The following is a 15,324-nucleotide window of genomic DNA, read 5'->3' as shown; positions in this document are numbered from 1 at the left end:
GAGTTATTTTACTCTCAATATTAATTAACTAAAAATTCAAGCATCTATAATAAAACATCATATCTTAGCATGGACTAATATTCTTTTCTAAAACTTAAAAAAATTAAAAATTAAAAAATTTCATGCTAAATTACAAAAGAACGTGTTTGCAACAGATTGATGTTTCATATGACAAGTTTGAAGCTTCAGTCTCTAGGGTCTGTCTTGGCATTTATCACCCTAGATTTTCCTCTATGTATGAAAAGAACCTAATTTTTTTTTCTTTTTCTTTTTTTAGGCAAGGTACTATCCTTTCCCAGACCACCTCCCCATTTCCTACAATCCATTTTATTTCAAATCAAAACAGAAAGATTAATGAGACTGGAAAATAACTGAGAAAGTATCATTAAATTAGAAAATATAATCAAAATAATCTTATAACGTGAAAGATTTTTTAAATACGCTGCAATTACACTTAGTGGGGACAATACAAGTAATTTAAGCCTTAAACAAATAGTTGTTTTTCTTAAACTTTAAGGTAGTTTTCATCTCTTAGGATCTGCCTAACGTGACAAACCACTTTTTAGTCACAAACACAACAAAGTCATAGAACCACAAACTGTTAGGAAAAAATGCTGAGTGATCACTTACCATATAGTAACCAGTATGATAGCCACTCATGTACCAGGATATTAACATACTTCCCAAAGCATCAGCATCATCAAGAGAATCTGGACATATAGGAGGAGGTGGGGGAATTATCTGAAAATGGAGATAAATATATGTTAAAGTTAGTAAGCAAAAATGTGAAGTCTGGAGACCCATTTTATGGAGAGAATGCTGGATGTTAGTTGTATCTTTCCCTACATTCCATGTCATCTATTCAAACTTTTATTTTTTTAAATTTTTAAAAAATATTTTTTAAAGCCTACAGCACCTGGTATTCCTAGGTGGTCTCCCATCCAAGTACTAACCAGGCCTGACCATGCTTAGTTTCTAAATTTTTTTTTTTTAAATCTCACATTTGGAGAAAGCCAACCAGTAACAACACAAGACCAACAAAATTAGAGTCCAAACTAAGTCATGTAAAATGTTTGAACATTTTGCTTTGATTAGAACTATTTTTCTGTTCCATTATGAAGGTATGGGTAAAAGACCAAGCATGAATACTTTGATAGTTTTCCTCAAAAAATACCCACACGGCATTTTAGGAAAAGGTTTTAGGTAGAACATTTGAACTGCTCCCACCCCAACACACACAGTTGGCCAAAAAGTGTCTTTGTACCTAGCCCACTGCTGTTATCTAAAAGTCTACCATTAGATATCCAGATAGTCTACATTGTCAGAAGCTAACATCTAAGCATATCTAGAAGGGCAAAACATAAATCCTTATGTGCAATATAATTAAATCCTTTCAAGTAGGAGCTACCTGCCTATAGAATGACATGCAACTTTGCCAAGAAAGAAGCAGGGGGTAAGAGGTGGGGTTATAAGAGGAATGAGTCTGGGTAGCAGAAGAGCATTAAAAAAAAAAACCCAAGGCTTAGTTCAAATTTTTACCCATTAGAACCTGGCCCAAGGGATGGTCTAAAATGACATTTCCTAATTACCATATTATGTATGAAAGCAATGTTTAATCTAAATTCTTTTGCACTTACTGGTGGTCCAGAAGGAAATGGAGGCAGCCAGCACGACAGGAAGTGTGGTGGTGGTGGTGGTGGTGGTGGGCCATTGAATTTTAGACCTGGCTGTAAAAAGTATTTCAAAGGAAGATTAATTTACCCATTTTAATATAAAAGGATGAAAAAAGATTAAATGCCAAAAGAATTAAAATAACTGCCCAGAATATCTATATTAATATATTAGAAAGATTAAATAGAGTTGCATGTACCAAATGCTGAGGTCAAATAGACTAATAAATCTTGATTTTTCTCATTTCCTTTCTATGAACATTCAAGAAGTAAAACAAAAGATTTTTAATTACCTAATAAACCAAGAGAGTGTATTTAGCAATATACTTCAATCATTAACTACGTTGTATAATTTTTATTTTTCAATTAGAGTTGACACTCAATACTATTTTATATTAGTTTCAAGTGTACAGCACAGTGGTTAGACATTTCTATAATATACAAAGCATCCCCCCAGATCAGTCTAGTACCCACCTGACACTATACATAGTTATTACAACATTTTATTGTCTATATTTCCTACACTGTACATCCCTGTACTCATGCCTGTGACTATTTTATACCTACCAATCTGTACTTTTTACTTCCTTCACAATTTTCACCCAGCCACCCAACCCCTCAATTTTTTGAGGAACCTCCAAACTGTTTTCCACAGCGGCTGTACCAATTTGCAATCCCACCACCAGTGGACAAGGTACCATTTTCTACATCCTCAGCAACACTTGTTTTTTGATTTACTGATGATGTAAGGTGATATCTCATTATAGTTTTAATTTGCATTTCTCTGATAATTAGTGATGTTGCGCATCTTTTTGTATAATATTTTTATGGACAGCCTTTTGTTAGTTACATAGGCTAACTTAGAGTGTGTATTGTAAAAATCAGTAAACCTCTCACTCAAGAAAAATCAGCCCCCTGAGATCAACAAAACATGGTATCTCTCTATATATATCTACGTATCTATCTATATATGTATAAATTAAGAGATTTGATCATTCTATAAACTGTAATATAATGTAAACCTCAAGAATGATCTCACAGATAACAAATTTTAATGTCATGCTTGATTTTTTTTGAGTTTTAAAATTATTATTGACTGAATACCATAACCTCCAGTAAAGATATCATTACTTTATATAAAACAACTGGACAGGGATATATGTACTTGGGTTCCATGATAAAATCTAAAATATAAATCTTTTTAAACTTGATTTATTACTTATAACCAAAAGAATCATAAGTGAAAATAATATTTGCATTTTATTCTAAAACAATCTGGGAGCTCCTTAGGATTTTATCTGTATTAGATGTATTAAATGTAAAAACTATATTCTCTTCCAATTTTTATATCTTATACAAGTGACTTGGGGAACTATAGTACAACACTCAGTTAATAAAATATACTAACTTAAGTTCACTACATTAGTTTAATACTCCCTAAAAGTAGTTGGAAAAGCCTTTCATTATATACTATTCTGCATTACTATCTTATTTCCTTTTCAAAGAATTCTCAATTATGTATTTACAAAATTTACAGAAAGCTACAAAAGTTTCATGGAAAAGCTACAATTCTCTTAATGGAGAGGTTGAATTTTCCAATATTAACTACACCCTGGTAAACTTTTTCTGTGCAGAAGTTACCTTTCCTGGTCCCAGTCCTGATCCTGGCATAGGGGGAGGTGGAGGGAGAAAAGAGTTCCATGGAGCCGCTTTTGACTTGATGTTATTCGGTTTATTTCCAGGAGACCTAGAGGAGGTCTCACTTTCATCTGTTGAAATTTGACTTTCATTTTCATTCTTTAAAAAGAAAAAAATACATGCATTTTTGTTATATGGGTATCATTAAGAAAAATGTAATCCCTTAGTGGATCAAACTGACAGCTAGTTATACTGTTTCTCATTTAGTCTCTCAAGAATTCTATATTTTTGGTATCCTTACCTCTTGAGCATTCTGTTCTGTATCATTAGCTACTTCAGATGCTGGGGAAAGTAGATCAGATAGATTTTGCTCCTCTCTATTTCCATATCCAGTGTAAACTACAACACAAGTTTCTCTCTTAAAATCAACTGAAGCAATGGTAGCTGGGTAAACACAGCCGTCTTCTGACCAAATGGCAGAACATTTGTCACCAACTTTCCACTATAAAAAAACAAAACGAAAGACACACACACACCTATAAAGAGGGTAAACTATAATCTTGTTTAGGTGGGGTGGGGTAGGGTGGGAGTGGAAAGGATAGTCTCCAGTTAACTGATATAGAAAGCATAATAAAACAGTGGAAAAGACTTGCAGCCAAAAATACATAAATCTGAATTCCAACATAAATATAATTCTGTTATTTATATAATTGTGTATATAACTTCTGCCATTTTTATAATTGTGGACAAGTTTCTTAATCTCTTTATTTCTATTAAGTGGACATAATATGTAACATAATCTACCTCACTGATGTGTCATGAGGAATAGAAAAAAGGGAATGCGTGTAAGTGTCCAGCATCCTGGCCTGGCACATAGCAAATGCTTAACAAATATTAGCTCTCTTCTCCACTGGAAATGATGAAACTAAAGAGACTAATGAGACGCCAAAATACTTAGATTCTAAGTCTGTTTTAAACAGCAGAAATGACTCTGCCTAGAATTTTTGGTTTCTGGGTATTAATGGTTTCAGGGCTTTTGGAGGACAAAAAGAATACCCATCTATCAGTTTAAGAATAAAACACTGCCAATTCAGTTTAAGGCCTTCAGGTACTCGTCCCAAATAAAACTGCCTTCTTCCCCCTCCCTCCCACGTAAGGTAAACACTGTCCTGAATTTGGTATTTATCATTCCTACCCAATCCTTTATACTTTTATTTACATGCATGTTCCTAAACAATAGGAAGTTTAATAGTTGTTTTAGAAATTTTATTATTACATGTCAATGGAAAACACTACTAATCATTTAAGTTAAAGATATTTTACACTATTTAATAAAAACAGTATGAAGAAATTCTTTAAAGTTAAATCTGTGTTTTAAAATAACCTGCTTCAAGGAAGTTGTGGTATTCCTTTTTTGGCTTTTATTCTTCTTAGCAGGTTTTCTTTTAGGTGTGCCTTTTGGTTTATCTGAAGCTTCAGAAATGTCACCATTCTTCAGAGCATGCTGTGGAAATATAAATAGAAATATACATGTTATAGAATGATAAAGAAAATGTCACAATATAACTCACTCATTATAAACTGGTCTCTAGGTCCCTCCAACTCCGATAGCCTCTTTTCACCATCCCACATGCTACAGAAACTGCCCCCAAAGGCATCATATAACTGATTATCAGTTCTAAAGACCCCTTTAATCGAGCTTCCTCACTCTCAACCTTCCTGTAACATTAGACTCTGTTGATCATTTCTTCTTGATACTCATGATGTTTTGGATGACGATGTAGGGCCCCAATACTTTTATTACTTCTCTGATCATGTCTTAAACTTGGGCATTCCCAATAAAATTTGGCCATCCTTCTTTACCTGATTATAATGATCTATTCCTATTACTTCAATTATAATCTCTATACAAACAGACTTCCAAAGCTATTATCCAGCTCTGACTTTTCTCCTTAGTTCAACATTTCCAATTACCAATTTCGTATCTTCATGTTTACCTCAAACTCAATAAAACTAAAAGTAAACTAATTTTTCCTCAAATCAGTTCTTTTCCTCTATTTGGACTACTTCCCCCTATGATATCACCAACCCCATCCCACATTGAGCCTCACTTTAATCTGCATTTTATAGAACTCTCTTGGTAACCCTAAATTCCTGTACTTCTAGTCTACTAAATGTAGCTTCAAAGATGGTATACACGTTTGATCTTTTTATCTCGAGCTACAGGAATGGCTATGGGAAGGATGTGGACTCTATGTTTGGTGTCCTGTATGAGTGTATGCTCTCTGTCTGGACTACTGAAAGTTTACACGTGGTGCTCAATAAGACTAAATACCTCTGACAGTAGGTAAAGTGATAATGTTGGACAACTGTATAAATGTCTTATTTGGGCCTCAAAAACAGAATACACCCCCTAAAAGAACTGTATCTTCCTACCAATAGGAACACTTGACTTGACATCCAACTTACTGGCTTTGGGGAAGATCAAGCACTTAAAACAGTGCCTAGAATGTTGTAAACACTCTTTAAGTATTAATTACTGCACTACTGCTATTTATTATCATTTCAATAAAGGCTGGTTAAATGTTTGAAAATTATAATTCAGACTTGTCCACTTATCTGAATTAGAGGACTTCCAGAGTTCGAAGCAATGTAAACATACTAAAAGCAACAAATGTTTAAAACTCAAATTGCCTCTGTCAAAGGGATGACATACAGACAGGCTACCTACCAACTTCTAAAGGAAGATATCTAATTTAACTAACCCATATTATCTTTTAATCTTCAAAATTAGAACCGAATCATATGGATACTTTACTGTGTAAATGTTATCAATTTTTCTCCCAAGTGAATAACATGAGGAAATAAGGAAAAGAATTAAGTATTTCATACCTTAAATGAAGCCACGGCTTTATCATAAGCTTTTATCAATGCTGTGTCATCCCAAATGTCGGAATCATCACTCTGGGAGAGGTAAAAAATAAAAATAATATAAGCTTGGATAGGTTTCATCAAAAAAAGTATGCTAGTACCAAGAGCCATCTTAATCCAAACATAAAATTCAACTAAAAGTGGGTATTTAAAAATCTTAAATATAAACACAAGAAACATACTTGGCTTAGATATTACGTGACATTACTCCTAGATTAGTTATATGTAAATGTTCTAAGAGGCATGCCATGAAGTGAATGCTCCACAATTTTATTCCTATCCACCAACCATATTGGATCAGTTCAAAAGTAACTCACATTTCAATCTTTTCTAAAAGCAGATAAAAGGTTTAGTTTGGCAAACCAAGGATAAGATAAAGGGTTTAGTTTTAGTGGGAAAACATCTGATATTAATCTGGAAAAGACCTAAAAATCATTCCTATTTTTGAATTAAATTTAATGGATGCTTAGTAGAGTTTAAATTTAATTCAATTAAAAACATTTTTGAGCACCCACTAAATATTCATCACTGAGAGGCATGAAATCATGCCACCTGCTCACAAGAGACAGTTTAATCAGGGAGTTAAGACATATTGTCAGACAAAACAAAAAAAGAATAGAAAACAAGTATGATCAAATATTAAAATGTGAAGTACAAATATTTTAATTAAACAGAAATAGATTTTCTCCAGTTCAAGATGATGACATAGAAGATCTTGAACTCAACCACTCCCACCAACATACCAAATTTATAGCTATGCAGAGTACAATTTTCTCTGAAAAAAGCCTAAAGAATAGCTGAGTGACTTCCTACATATGGGACAAGCAAGAAAAAAAAACCAACACTGAAGCAGTAGGAGACTGAAACACAATCTCACCGTAAATCCCAACCCTGGTGCAGCAATCTACATTCAGGAGGGAACTCAAAGCCTGAAGCTTCTCTCTGAAGAGCAAAGGATTTGAACCCATATTGTGCACTCTAATTTTTCAAGCTTTTTCTGAGAGACGAGCCCCCAAAATATCTAGCTTTGAAAACCAAGGGGGGCTTAGGTCCATGAGATCCACAAGGAATGGCAAACTAGGTACAGGTTCTTAAAGGACTGGAGTGCCTGGGCTCACCTGCCCCAGGACCAGTGCAGAAGATGCCAATTAAGAAACACCCACACTTCATGTCCTCAAGGCATTGGCCTAAGGGTCAGGCATCTAATTTAATACACATCTAGAGGTCTGCTAGAATAATCTCCGGAGACTGAGGCTGGCAGGTGCTGTCTTTTTGCTCTCTGCCTTGCTCCAGCTGGTGGGCTCCATTTTTGAGTTCTCCCTCTGCCAGGCTCGATATCACCAGAGCTCTTACACATGTCTAGCACTCCAGTTTTTACCTCTAGTTTCCCAGTTTTTGCACTGCTGCCCAGGGAATGCTCCTTGCCTACCTGTGTCTGGTGGCCGGGGGACTTGCATTTGTAGGTCCCAACAGGCTGTATCAATTGGACAGACAGCTCTTGGTAGGCTAGCATCTCAAGGGCACTGCACAACAGTGGACTGAAACATATTCCCAGTCTTTCTGTGGAAAAGGCCTACTTGCTTGTCCAGGAAGTTTTGCCTAAGGGGCAGGCTTCTGGTTTGGCACATATCTAGTAACCTATGGAGATGCTCCCAGGAAGCGGAAGCCGGTGGACATAATCTTTGTCCTTTCTCTCTGCCTTGCTCCAATTCACTGTTATCTTCTAGAAAGGAGCTTATACACTCATCTGGTACCCTGATTACTGCAACTTGAGCCCAGAGAACACTTTAAGATGCTTGGTTTTGATGGCCAGTGGGGACTTTCACTTGCTTCCCAGTGGCCAATATATATTTGCATACTTTAAGAGCTGCTGCTTGAGGGTCTGGCTTCCAATCAGCCTTAATTGAGATTCTTCCCCTTGAGACACTAAGTCTTTGACCATACTTAAAGGTTTGAGAGACAACCAAAAGCTGAGGCAAGGTTAAAAGATAAGGTTCATCTAAATGAGGCCACACCTTGATTTCAGGGAGAGGTGGCTGTTCAATGCACAGAAACCAACACAGAGTCAAGCAAAATGAAGAAATAGAGAAATAAGTTCCAAACAAACAAAAAAAACAAGATAAAAACCTCAGGAAAAAGTCCTTAATGATAATGAAAATAAATGATGTATCCAACAAAGAGCTCAAAATAATAAAGATGCTCACCAAACTCAGAAAAATGGATGCACACAGTGAGAACTGCAATAGATAGAAAATATAAGAAAGCAGCAAACAGAAATCACAGAGCTGAAGAATACAATAACTTCACTGAAAAATATAATAGAGGGATTCGACAATAGCCTGAATGAAGCAGAAGGATCAGTGAACTAAAACAAAGGGCAGTGGAACATACTCCATCAAAGCAGCAAAAAGAAAAAATGAAAAAAAAAACTGAAGGCAGCTTAAGGACTTATGAGAGAACATCAAGAAGGCAAAAACATTTGTATTATAGGGATCTCAAGAGGAGAAGAAAGAGAGAAAAGAGAGGAAACCTTATTTGAAGAAAAAATGGTTGAAAACTTCTCTAACAGACATCTAGATCCAGGAAGAAGGAAACAGACATCTAGATCCAGAAGTCTAGAAAGTTCCAAAACAGATGAACCCAAAGAGATCCAAAACACACCATATTTAAAGTGTCAGAAGTTCAAGACAAGCAGAGAATTTTAAAAGCAAGAAAAGAAAAACAACTTGTTACATATAAAGAAACCGCCATAAGACTAAGATTTTTCAGCAGAAACTTTGCAGGCCAGAAGGAATGTCACGATATACTTAAAAGTGCTGAAAGAAAATAACCACCAATCATGAGTACTCTTATCCACCAAAGTTACCATTCAGAATTAAAGGAAAGATAAAGAGTTTTATAGACAAGCAAAAGCTAAAGGAGTTCATAATCACTAAACCAGCCTTACAAGAAATGTTAAAGGGATTTCTTTAAGCTAAAAGTAAGAAGAGTGAAATTTAGGAACAAAAAAACATATGAAAGTATAAATCTGAAGGTATTTACATAGTAAAGGTGGAGGATTAATCATTTATAAAACTACTATGAAGGTTAAAAGATAAAACAAAAACTATAACTACATTAGTTAAGGAACATACAAGATAAAAAATGTAAAATGAGACATCAAAAACAAAATGTGGGGCAGGAGTAAAAATGTAGAGCTTTAGAATGCATGCAAATCAAAGAAATCAACTTAAAATTGGCAGTTATAAGTTATTATAAGACTCATGGTAACCAAAAAGTAAACACCTATCATAAATACACAGAAGATAAAGAGAAAGAAACCTAAATATACAAATAAAGAAAATGTCTATACCTATCAATAATTACTTTAAATGTAAAAAGACTAAATTCTCCAGTAGAAAGACCCAGAGAGGTTAAACAGGTAAAAAAAGAAAAAAAGCCGAGGCCAATCTATCTATATGCTGCCTACAAGATAACCACTTCAGATGTAAGAACACACACAGACTGAAAGTAAAGGAATGGAAAAAGATATTCCATGCAACCAGAAATCAAAAGAAAGTGGTGGTACCTGTACTTATTTCATTCAAAATAGACTTTAAAACAAAGACTGTAATAAGAGACAAGGACATGACAAATGATAAAGGGGTCAATCCAACAGGAGGATATTTGTAAATATTTATGCACCCAAGAGTACCTAAATATATAAGGCAAAATATTGACAGCTATCAAGGGAGATATAAACAAAAATACAATAATAGGGAACTTTAATACTCCAATTTCATCAATGAATAGACCATCCAGACAGAAAATCAATATGGAAACATCGACCTTAAACAACTCATTATACCAGATGGATGCAACATATACACAAAACATGTCATCCAAATGCAACAGAATACACGTTTTTCCCAAGTGCACATAGAACATTCTCCAGGATATAACATATGTTAGAGCACAAAACAAGTTTTAATGAATTTAAGATTAAAATTATATAAAGCATTTTTTGGCCACATAGTATGAAAATAGAAATTACAAGAAGAAAATTTTTAAATTCATAAATATGTGGAGATTAAGAAGCATGTATTGAACAACCAATGGGTCAAAGAAGAAATCAAAAGAGAAATAAAAAAATATCTTGAGACAAATGAAAATGGAAATACAATATACCAAAACTTATGGAACACAGCAAAAGCAGTTCTAAGCAAGAAGTTCATAATGAAAATGCCTATATCAAGAAACAAAACCTCAAACCACCTAAATTTACACCTCAAGGACACAGAAAAAGAAAAAATGAAAACCAAATTTAGAAGGAAGGAAATAAAGATCTGAATGGAAATAAAATAGAAACTAAAAAGACAAAAGAGCAATAAACCTAAGAACTGATGCTTTGAGAAGATAAAGAAAACTGACAAATGTTTAAATGGACTCACAAAGAAAAAAAAAATGACTCAAATAAATATAATCATAAATGAAAGCAAAGACATTACAACTGATAACACAGAAATACAAAGGCTCATAAGAGACTACAAATTTGACAACCTAGAAGAAATGGGTAAATTCCTAGGAACATACTCCTACCAAGAATGAATTGTGTAAGTATTGTGTAATTGTGTAACTGTGTGGTGACGGATGTTAACTAGACATACTGAGATAATTTTGCAATGTGTACAAATATCATTATGTTCACACCTCAAATTAAAGTTCTATGTCAATTACATTTCAATTTTTAAAAAAAGGAGAAAGCAAGGAAATGAATACATGCTGGATGACATGGAGGAAAAAGGCCTAGGAAATAAAAACTAAAAGGATCTGGATATGTAGAGAAGAAATAAAAACCATTCCAAGGAAGACCATGAGCCAAAATAAGCATAGAAGCATAAATAAACACACAGCCTGTATGGTTCCACTTGTATAAGGTATCTAAAGTAGTCAAATTCACAAACAGAAAGTGAAATAGTGGTTGTCAAGGGTTGAGGGGAGGGGCAAATGAGAAGTTGTTTAAAGGGCAGAATTTCAGTTTTGCAAGATGAAAAAGCTCTGGAAATCTCCTGAATAACAATGTAAATATACTTAACACTACTGAATTGTACACTTAACAATGGTTAAGATAAACTTTATGTTCTGTGTGTTTTTTACACCATAATTAAAAATAAAAGCACAACAACGTATTTGAAGGTTCAATAAGGCAACAAATCCAACTAGAATCAGGTTCATGCTATAGAGTAGCTGGAGACAAGTTTGGATACATAATGTTGGTGATAAGAAGACATATTACAAGACACTTTCAATTAGTCTTGGATTTGATACAGTAACAGTCAATCAATGAGTTCCAAGGAATTTCGCTATAAAATTCATTTAGTTGTAAAACTAATTTTGGTCATTTCTTGTTAATCTCCATTATACACAGAGAAATAGGTTCCAATGTGAAACTCATTACATGATAAAAAGTACTTAAAAATCATTAAGTAATTTTGCAGATAAGGAAAGTAATCACAAATAAGTAATTGATTTGTTCAACATTACACTGCCATTTGGAAGGGTAGATGTTCCTTATAGATTTGGTAAAGGGCAAGAAAGGAAACAGTAGAAATTAAGGGTCCTGAAGAAATGTCAAAAATCACAAAATTAGAAGACACATCAATTCTCCTGCAACTGCAAAAGGTACTACTGATAAAAGAAGTGCACTTTACAGTATCAACAGAAGATGGCAATCTTAAAAGATATGTAGCAACCCAAACTGCGCACTTCTTAACTGTTATTATCAGACCAGGAAAACAAGACATTTCAAAATGAACAGAAAACAAAGACATCTATACAAAGCTATTACAAGAAAAAACACCTTCTCAAGTAATCACAAAGAGAAGAAAACACTACACCCAACTGAAATTAAATATTCTTGAACTAGCATCCACAATATGGAAAAAAACCACAAAAATGTTTTAAAATCAGGTGAAAAAATAGGGTGAAATGGGAAAATCTGAATCAGGAGTTAAACAAAATCAAGAAAGAAATGGAAAGAAATGTAATTTTGACTACAAGGTAGGATATATTTGACTGAAAATCTAAAGAGTACCAAGGAAAAGACATGGGGGGAAAAAAAGGAATAAAAATAAGTGAAGTGGTAAATATAGATGATTAGCAAAAAGTATCTAACATATGTATAAATGGGGTCCGTGAAGAATAAAAACTTAAAAAACAAAAATCTCTCTAAAAAAAAAAAAAAGAAAATTCCTCAGAGCCTCTAAGCAAAAATACCAAGTCATTTACAAAATAAAAAAATACAGTTAGTATTAGACTTTTTCATAGAAATTTATGGCAAAAAGTATGAGCCAAGGAGTGTGTGTGTGTGTGTGTGTGTGTGTGTGTGTGTGTGTGTGTGTGTGTCTCCTACCTTGTAGTCAAAATTACTTTTTCTTCCATTTCTTTCTTGATTTTGTTTAACTCTTGATTCAGATTTTCCCATTTTGCCCCATTTTTTCATCTGATTTTAAAACATTTTTGCTTCAAGGTGGTTCTTTCCATTTTGCGGATGTAGTTTAAGAATATATATATATACACCCTAGCTGTCTTCAGCAGCAAGACTAAGTTTAAAATGTGGAAGAATACTGTACTCACTTGCCTTTCCAGAGAACTCTACTGAAGAAGTTTCACCCAAGCAAGATATGACCAGAGAAAACTTGGTTAGAAAAAAGCAAAATTGTTAGCATCAAATATATTTAAGTGCAGATCTAAGAGAAAAGTATATTAAATTGACAAGCTGGTTTTAAAACTCATATGGAAATAAAATGAACTTAAAATAGTCAAAATAATTTTGAAAAAGCAAAGCGAAGCTGGAGGACTTGAGGTGTACTCTAAAACTACAGTAATCAAGAAAGTGTGGTATTAGCATCAAGGTAGACAAACAGACTAATGCAATGACATTAAGAGTCAGAAACAGTCCCATACATATGATTGATTTGAAACAAAGGTACAAATGCAATTTAGAAGAGAAAACATAGGTTTAACAAATGGTGCTAGTTAATTGGAAATTCTTACGCAAAAGAACAAATTCTGATCCATATACAAAAATTAACATATATAAAAATTAACTCATAACGTACCATGGACCTAAATGTAAAACCTCAAACTACAAAATCTAAAAGAAAATCTTTGCAACCTTAGATTGTCTGCAACAAAAGACTAAACCACCAAAGCAAAAACTGAATAATTAGATTTCAGCAAAAGAATTTCTGTTCTAAAAAGACACTGCTATTATTCACAGTGGCCAAGACAAGGAAGCAATCGAAGTGTCCTATGATAGATTGGATAAAGAAGCTGTGGTACATATATACAATGGAATATTACTCAGCCATAAGAAGAGATGAAATATTGCCATTTGCAACAACATGGATGGACCTCGAAATAATCATACCAAGCCAGACAGAAAAAGTTGCAAATCACATGATATCACTTATATGTGGGATATAAACCTAAAAGCAAAAAAATGAACAGGACAAACAGAGACTCATGGACAATGGACTTGCTGTTACCAGCGGGAAGGAGGAGAGGCGGGAGGTAGACAGGGAAAAAAAATTGAAATAATTTCTTCAATTAAAAAAATAATTTTAAAAAAAGACACTGTTAAGAGACTGAAAAACCAAGCCAAACTGGGAGAAAATATTTGCAAATTACTTGATAAAAGGTTTTGTATCTAGCGTATATGAAAAACTCTCAAATCTCAATAAAAAGAAAACAAACCAAGTTAAAAATGGGCAAGATTTGAAGACACTTTGCCAAATAAACACATAAAATGAGCAACATCATTAGTCACCAGGGAAATGTTAAGTAAAACAAGATGCCACTACACATCTAATAGAATGTCTAAATTTAACACAAGACTGACAATACTAAGTGTTAGCAAATGAACTTTCATACATTGCTAATCGAAATGTAAAATGGTACCACCACTTTGAGTTTAGCAGCTTCTTAAAGAGTTAAAATACATGACCTAGGTATTCACTCAAGAGAAATGAAAGCATATGTCATACAAAGTCTTCTACACTAATACTCATGGCAGCTCTATTTGTAACAGCCCCAAACTGGAATCAAACTAAATGTTCATGAACAAGTGAATGGATAAGCATATTTAGTATATTCATGCAATGGAATACTACAGCAATAACAAGGATTGAACAAATGATATACACAACAAAATGGAAGAAACTCAAAATAACTATGTTGAGCAGGAGAAGCCAGACAAAAAAGGATTCCAAATTTATAAAATTCTAGAAAATGCAGACTAACCTATGGTGACAGGAAGTGAATCAGCAGTTGTGTAGGGACAGATGAGGAGAGATGAGAGGGAAGGATTACAAGGAGTATAATGAAATCTAAACCAGCCCATACACTGAGACCACATGAAGCCCTGAGACGATATGAAGAAATGACCTGTCGATCCATAGACGCTCAGTCCTCAGCTACTGTGTGGATGCAACCACATGAAAAGATCTGAAGAACTAACAGCAAGGCTTCATAAATTCCTAACCGACAGAAACTATGAGAAATAATAATTATTGTTTTAAGCTACTAAGTTTTGAGTGATTTGTTACACAGCAACCAAAACAGACCATCAGGACTGCCTTATGTTTCTCAGTCACCACCAGAAACAGCCCAGGTTTCTCAAGTTATATATAACCAGAAACAGCCCAGGTTTCTCGTTATTCTTCATGTTCTGCCATTTTCTACCACTTCTCAGCTACTGACACTTCCACTGTGCTCTCCTGAGTAATTGGCAACCCCACCCCCACCCCATGTCTTTAACCTCTTCTTTGAATACTCCCTTCATCTTCTTGCTCTGAAATCTGGCTTTCTTTGAGGATGCCGTTTTCCATGCAGCTATCTCAAATAAATGTTTTTCTCCTTCATGTCCTTCAAATCTCTGTACCAAAGGTGAGGAAGAAACTTTTCTTGCTCCTGACTTTCACATTATTCTCCTTCTTTCCTCCCTAAAAACTCCCAGTTTTGAAAAGCCTGTTACCAGACTCCAGTCTACTATCCCTCTCCTTATTGCAATCATCTACAGTCATCTGGGCACACTTCCTCATTT

The 15,324-nt window shown here is 34.2% G+C and overlaps 1 protein-coding gene across 4 annotated transcripts in view; it reads right to left on the bottom strand.

The window, feature by feature from the left end:
* LOC105300503 (survival motor neuron protein) overlaps positions 1–15,324 on the bottom strand; it is a 29,109-nt gene that overhangs the window by 11,776 nt on the left and 2,009 nt on the right. For all 4 annotated transcript variants that reach the window (XM_011372739.2, XM_023538139.1, XM_011372740.2 and 1 more), the window contains exons 2-7: positions 6,201–6,272; positions 4,693–4,812; positions 3,610–3,810; positions 3,312–3,467; positions 1,638–1,727; positions 631–741 (exon numbers count right to left, since the gene is read on the bottom strand). In XM_011372739.2, coding sequence (XP_011371041.1) covers positions 631–741; positions 1,638–1,727; positions 3,312–3,467; positions 3,610–3,810; positions 4,693–4,812; positions 6,201–6,272 — 750 coding nt within the window. The remainder of the gene's footprint in view (positions 1–630; positions 742–1,637; positions 1,728–3,311; positions 3,468–3,609; positions 3,811–4,692; positions 4,813–6,200; positions 6,273–15,324) is intronic.

The sequence above is a fragment of the Pteropus vampyrus genome, unplaced genomic scaffold (assembly GCF_000151845.1).
Source record: "Pteropus vampyrus isolate Shadow unplaced genomic scaffold, Pvam_2.0 Scaffold213, whole genome shotgun sequence".
Taxonomy (NCBI): Eukaryota; Metazoa; Chordata; class Mammalia; order Chiroptera; family Pteropodidae; genus Pteropus; species Pteropus vampyrus.
This window is presented reverse-complemented; position numbering and strand designations above follow the sequence as displayed.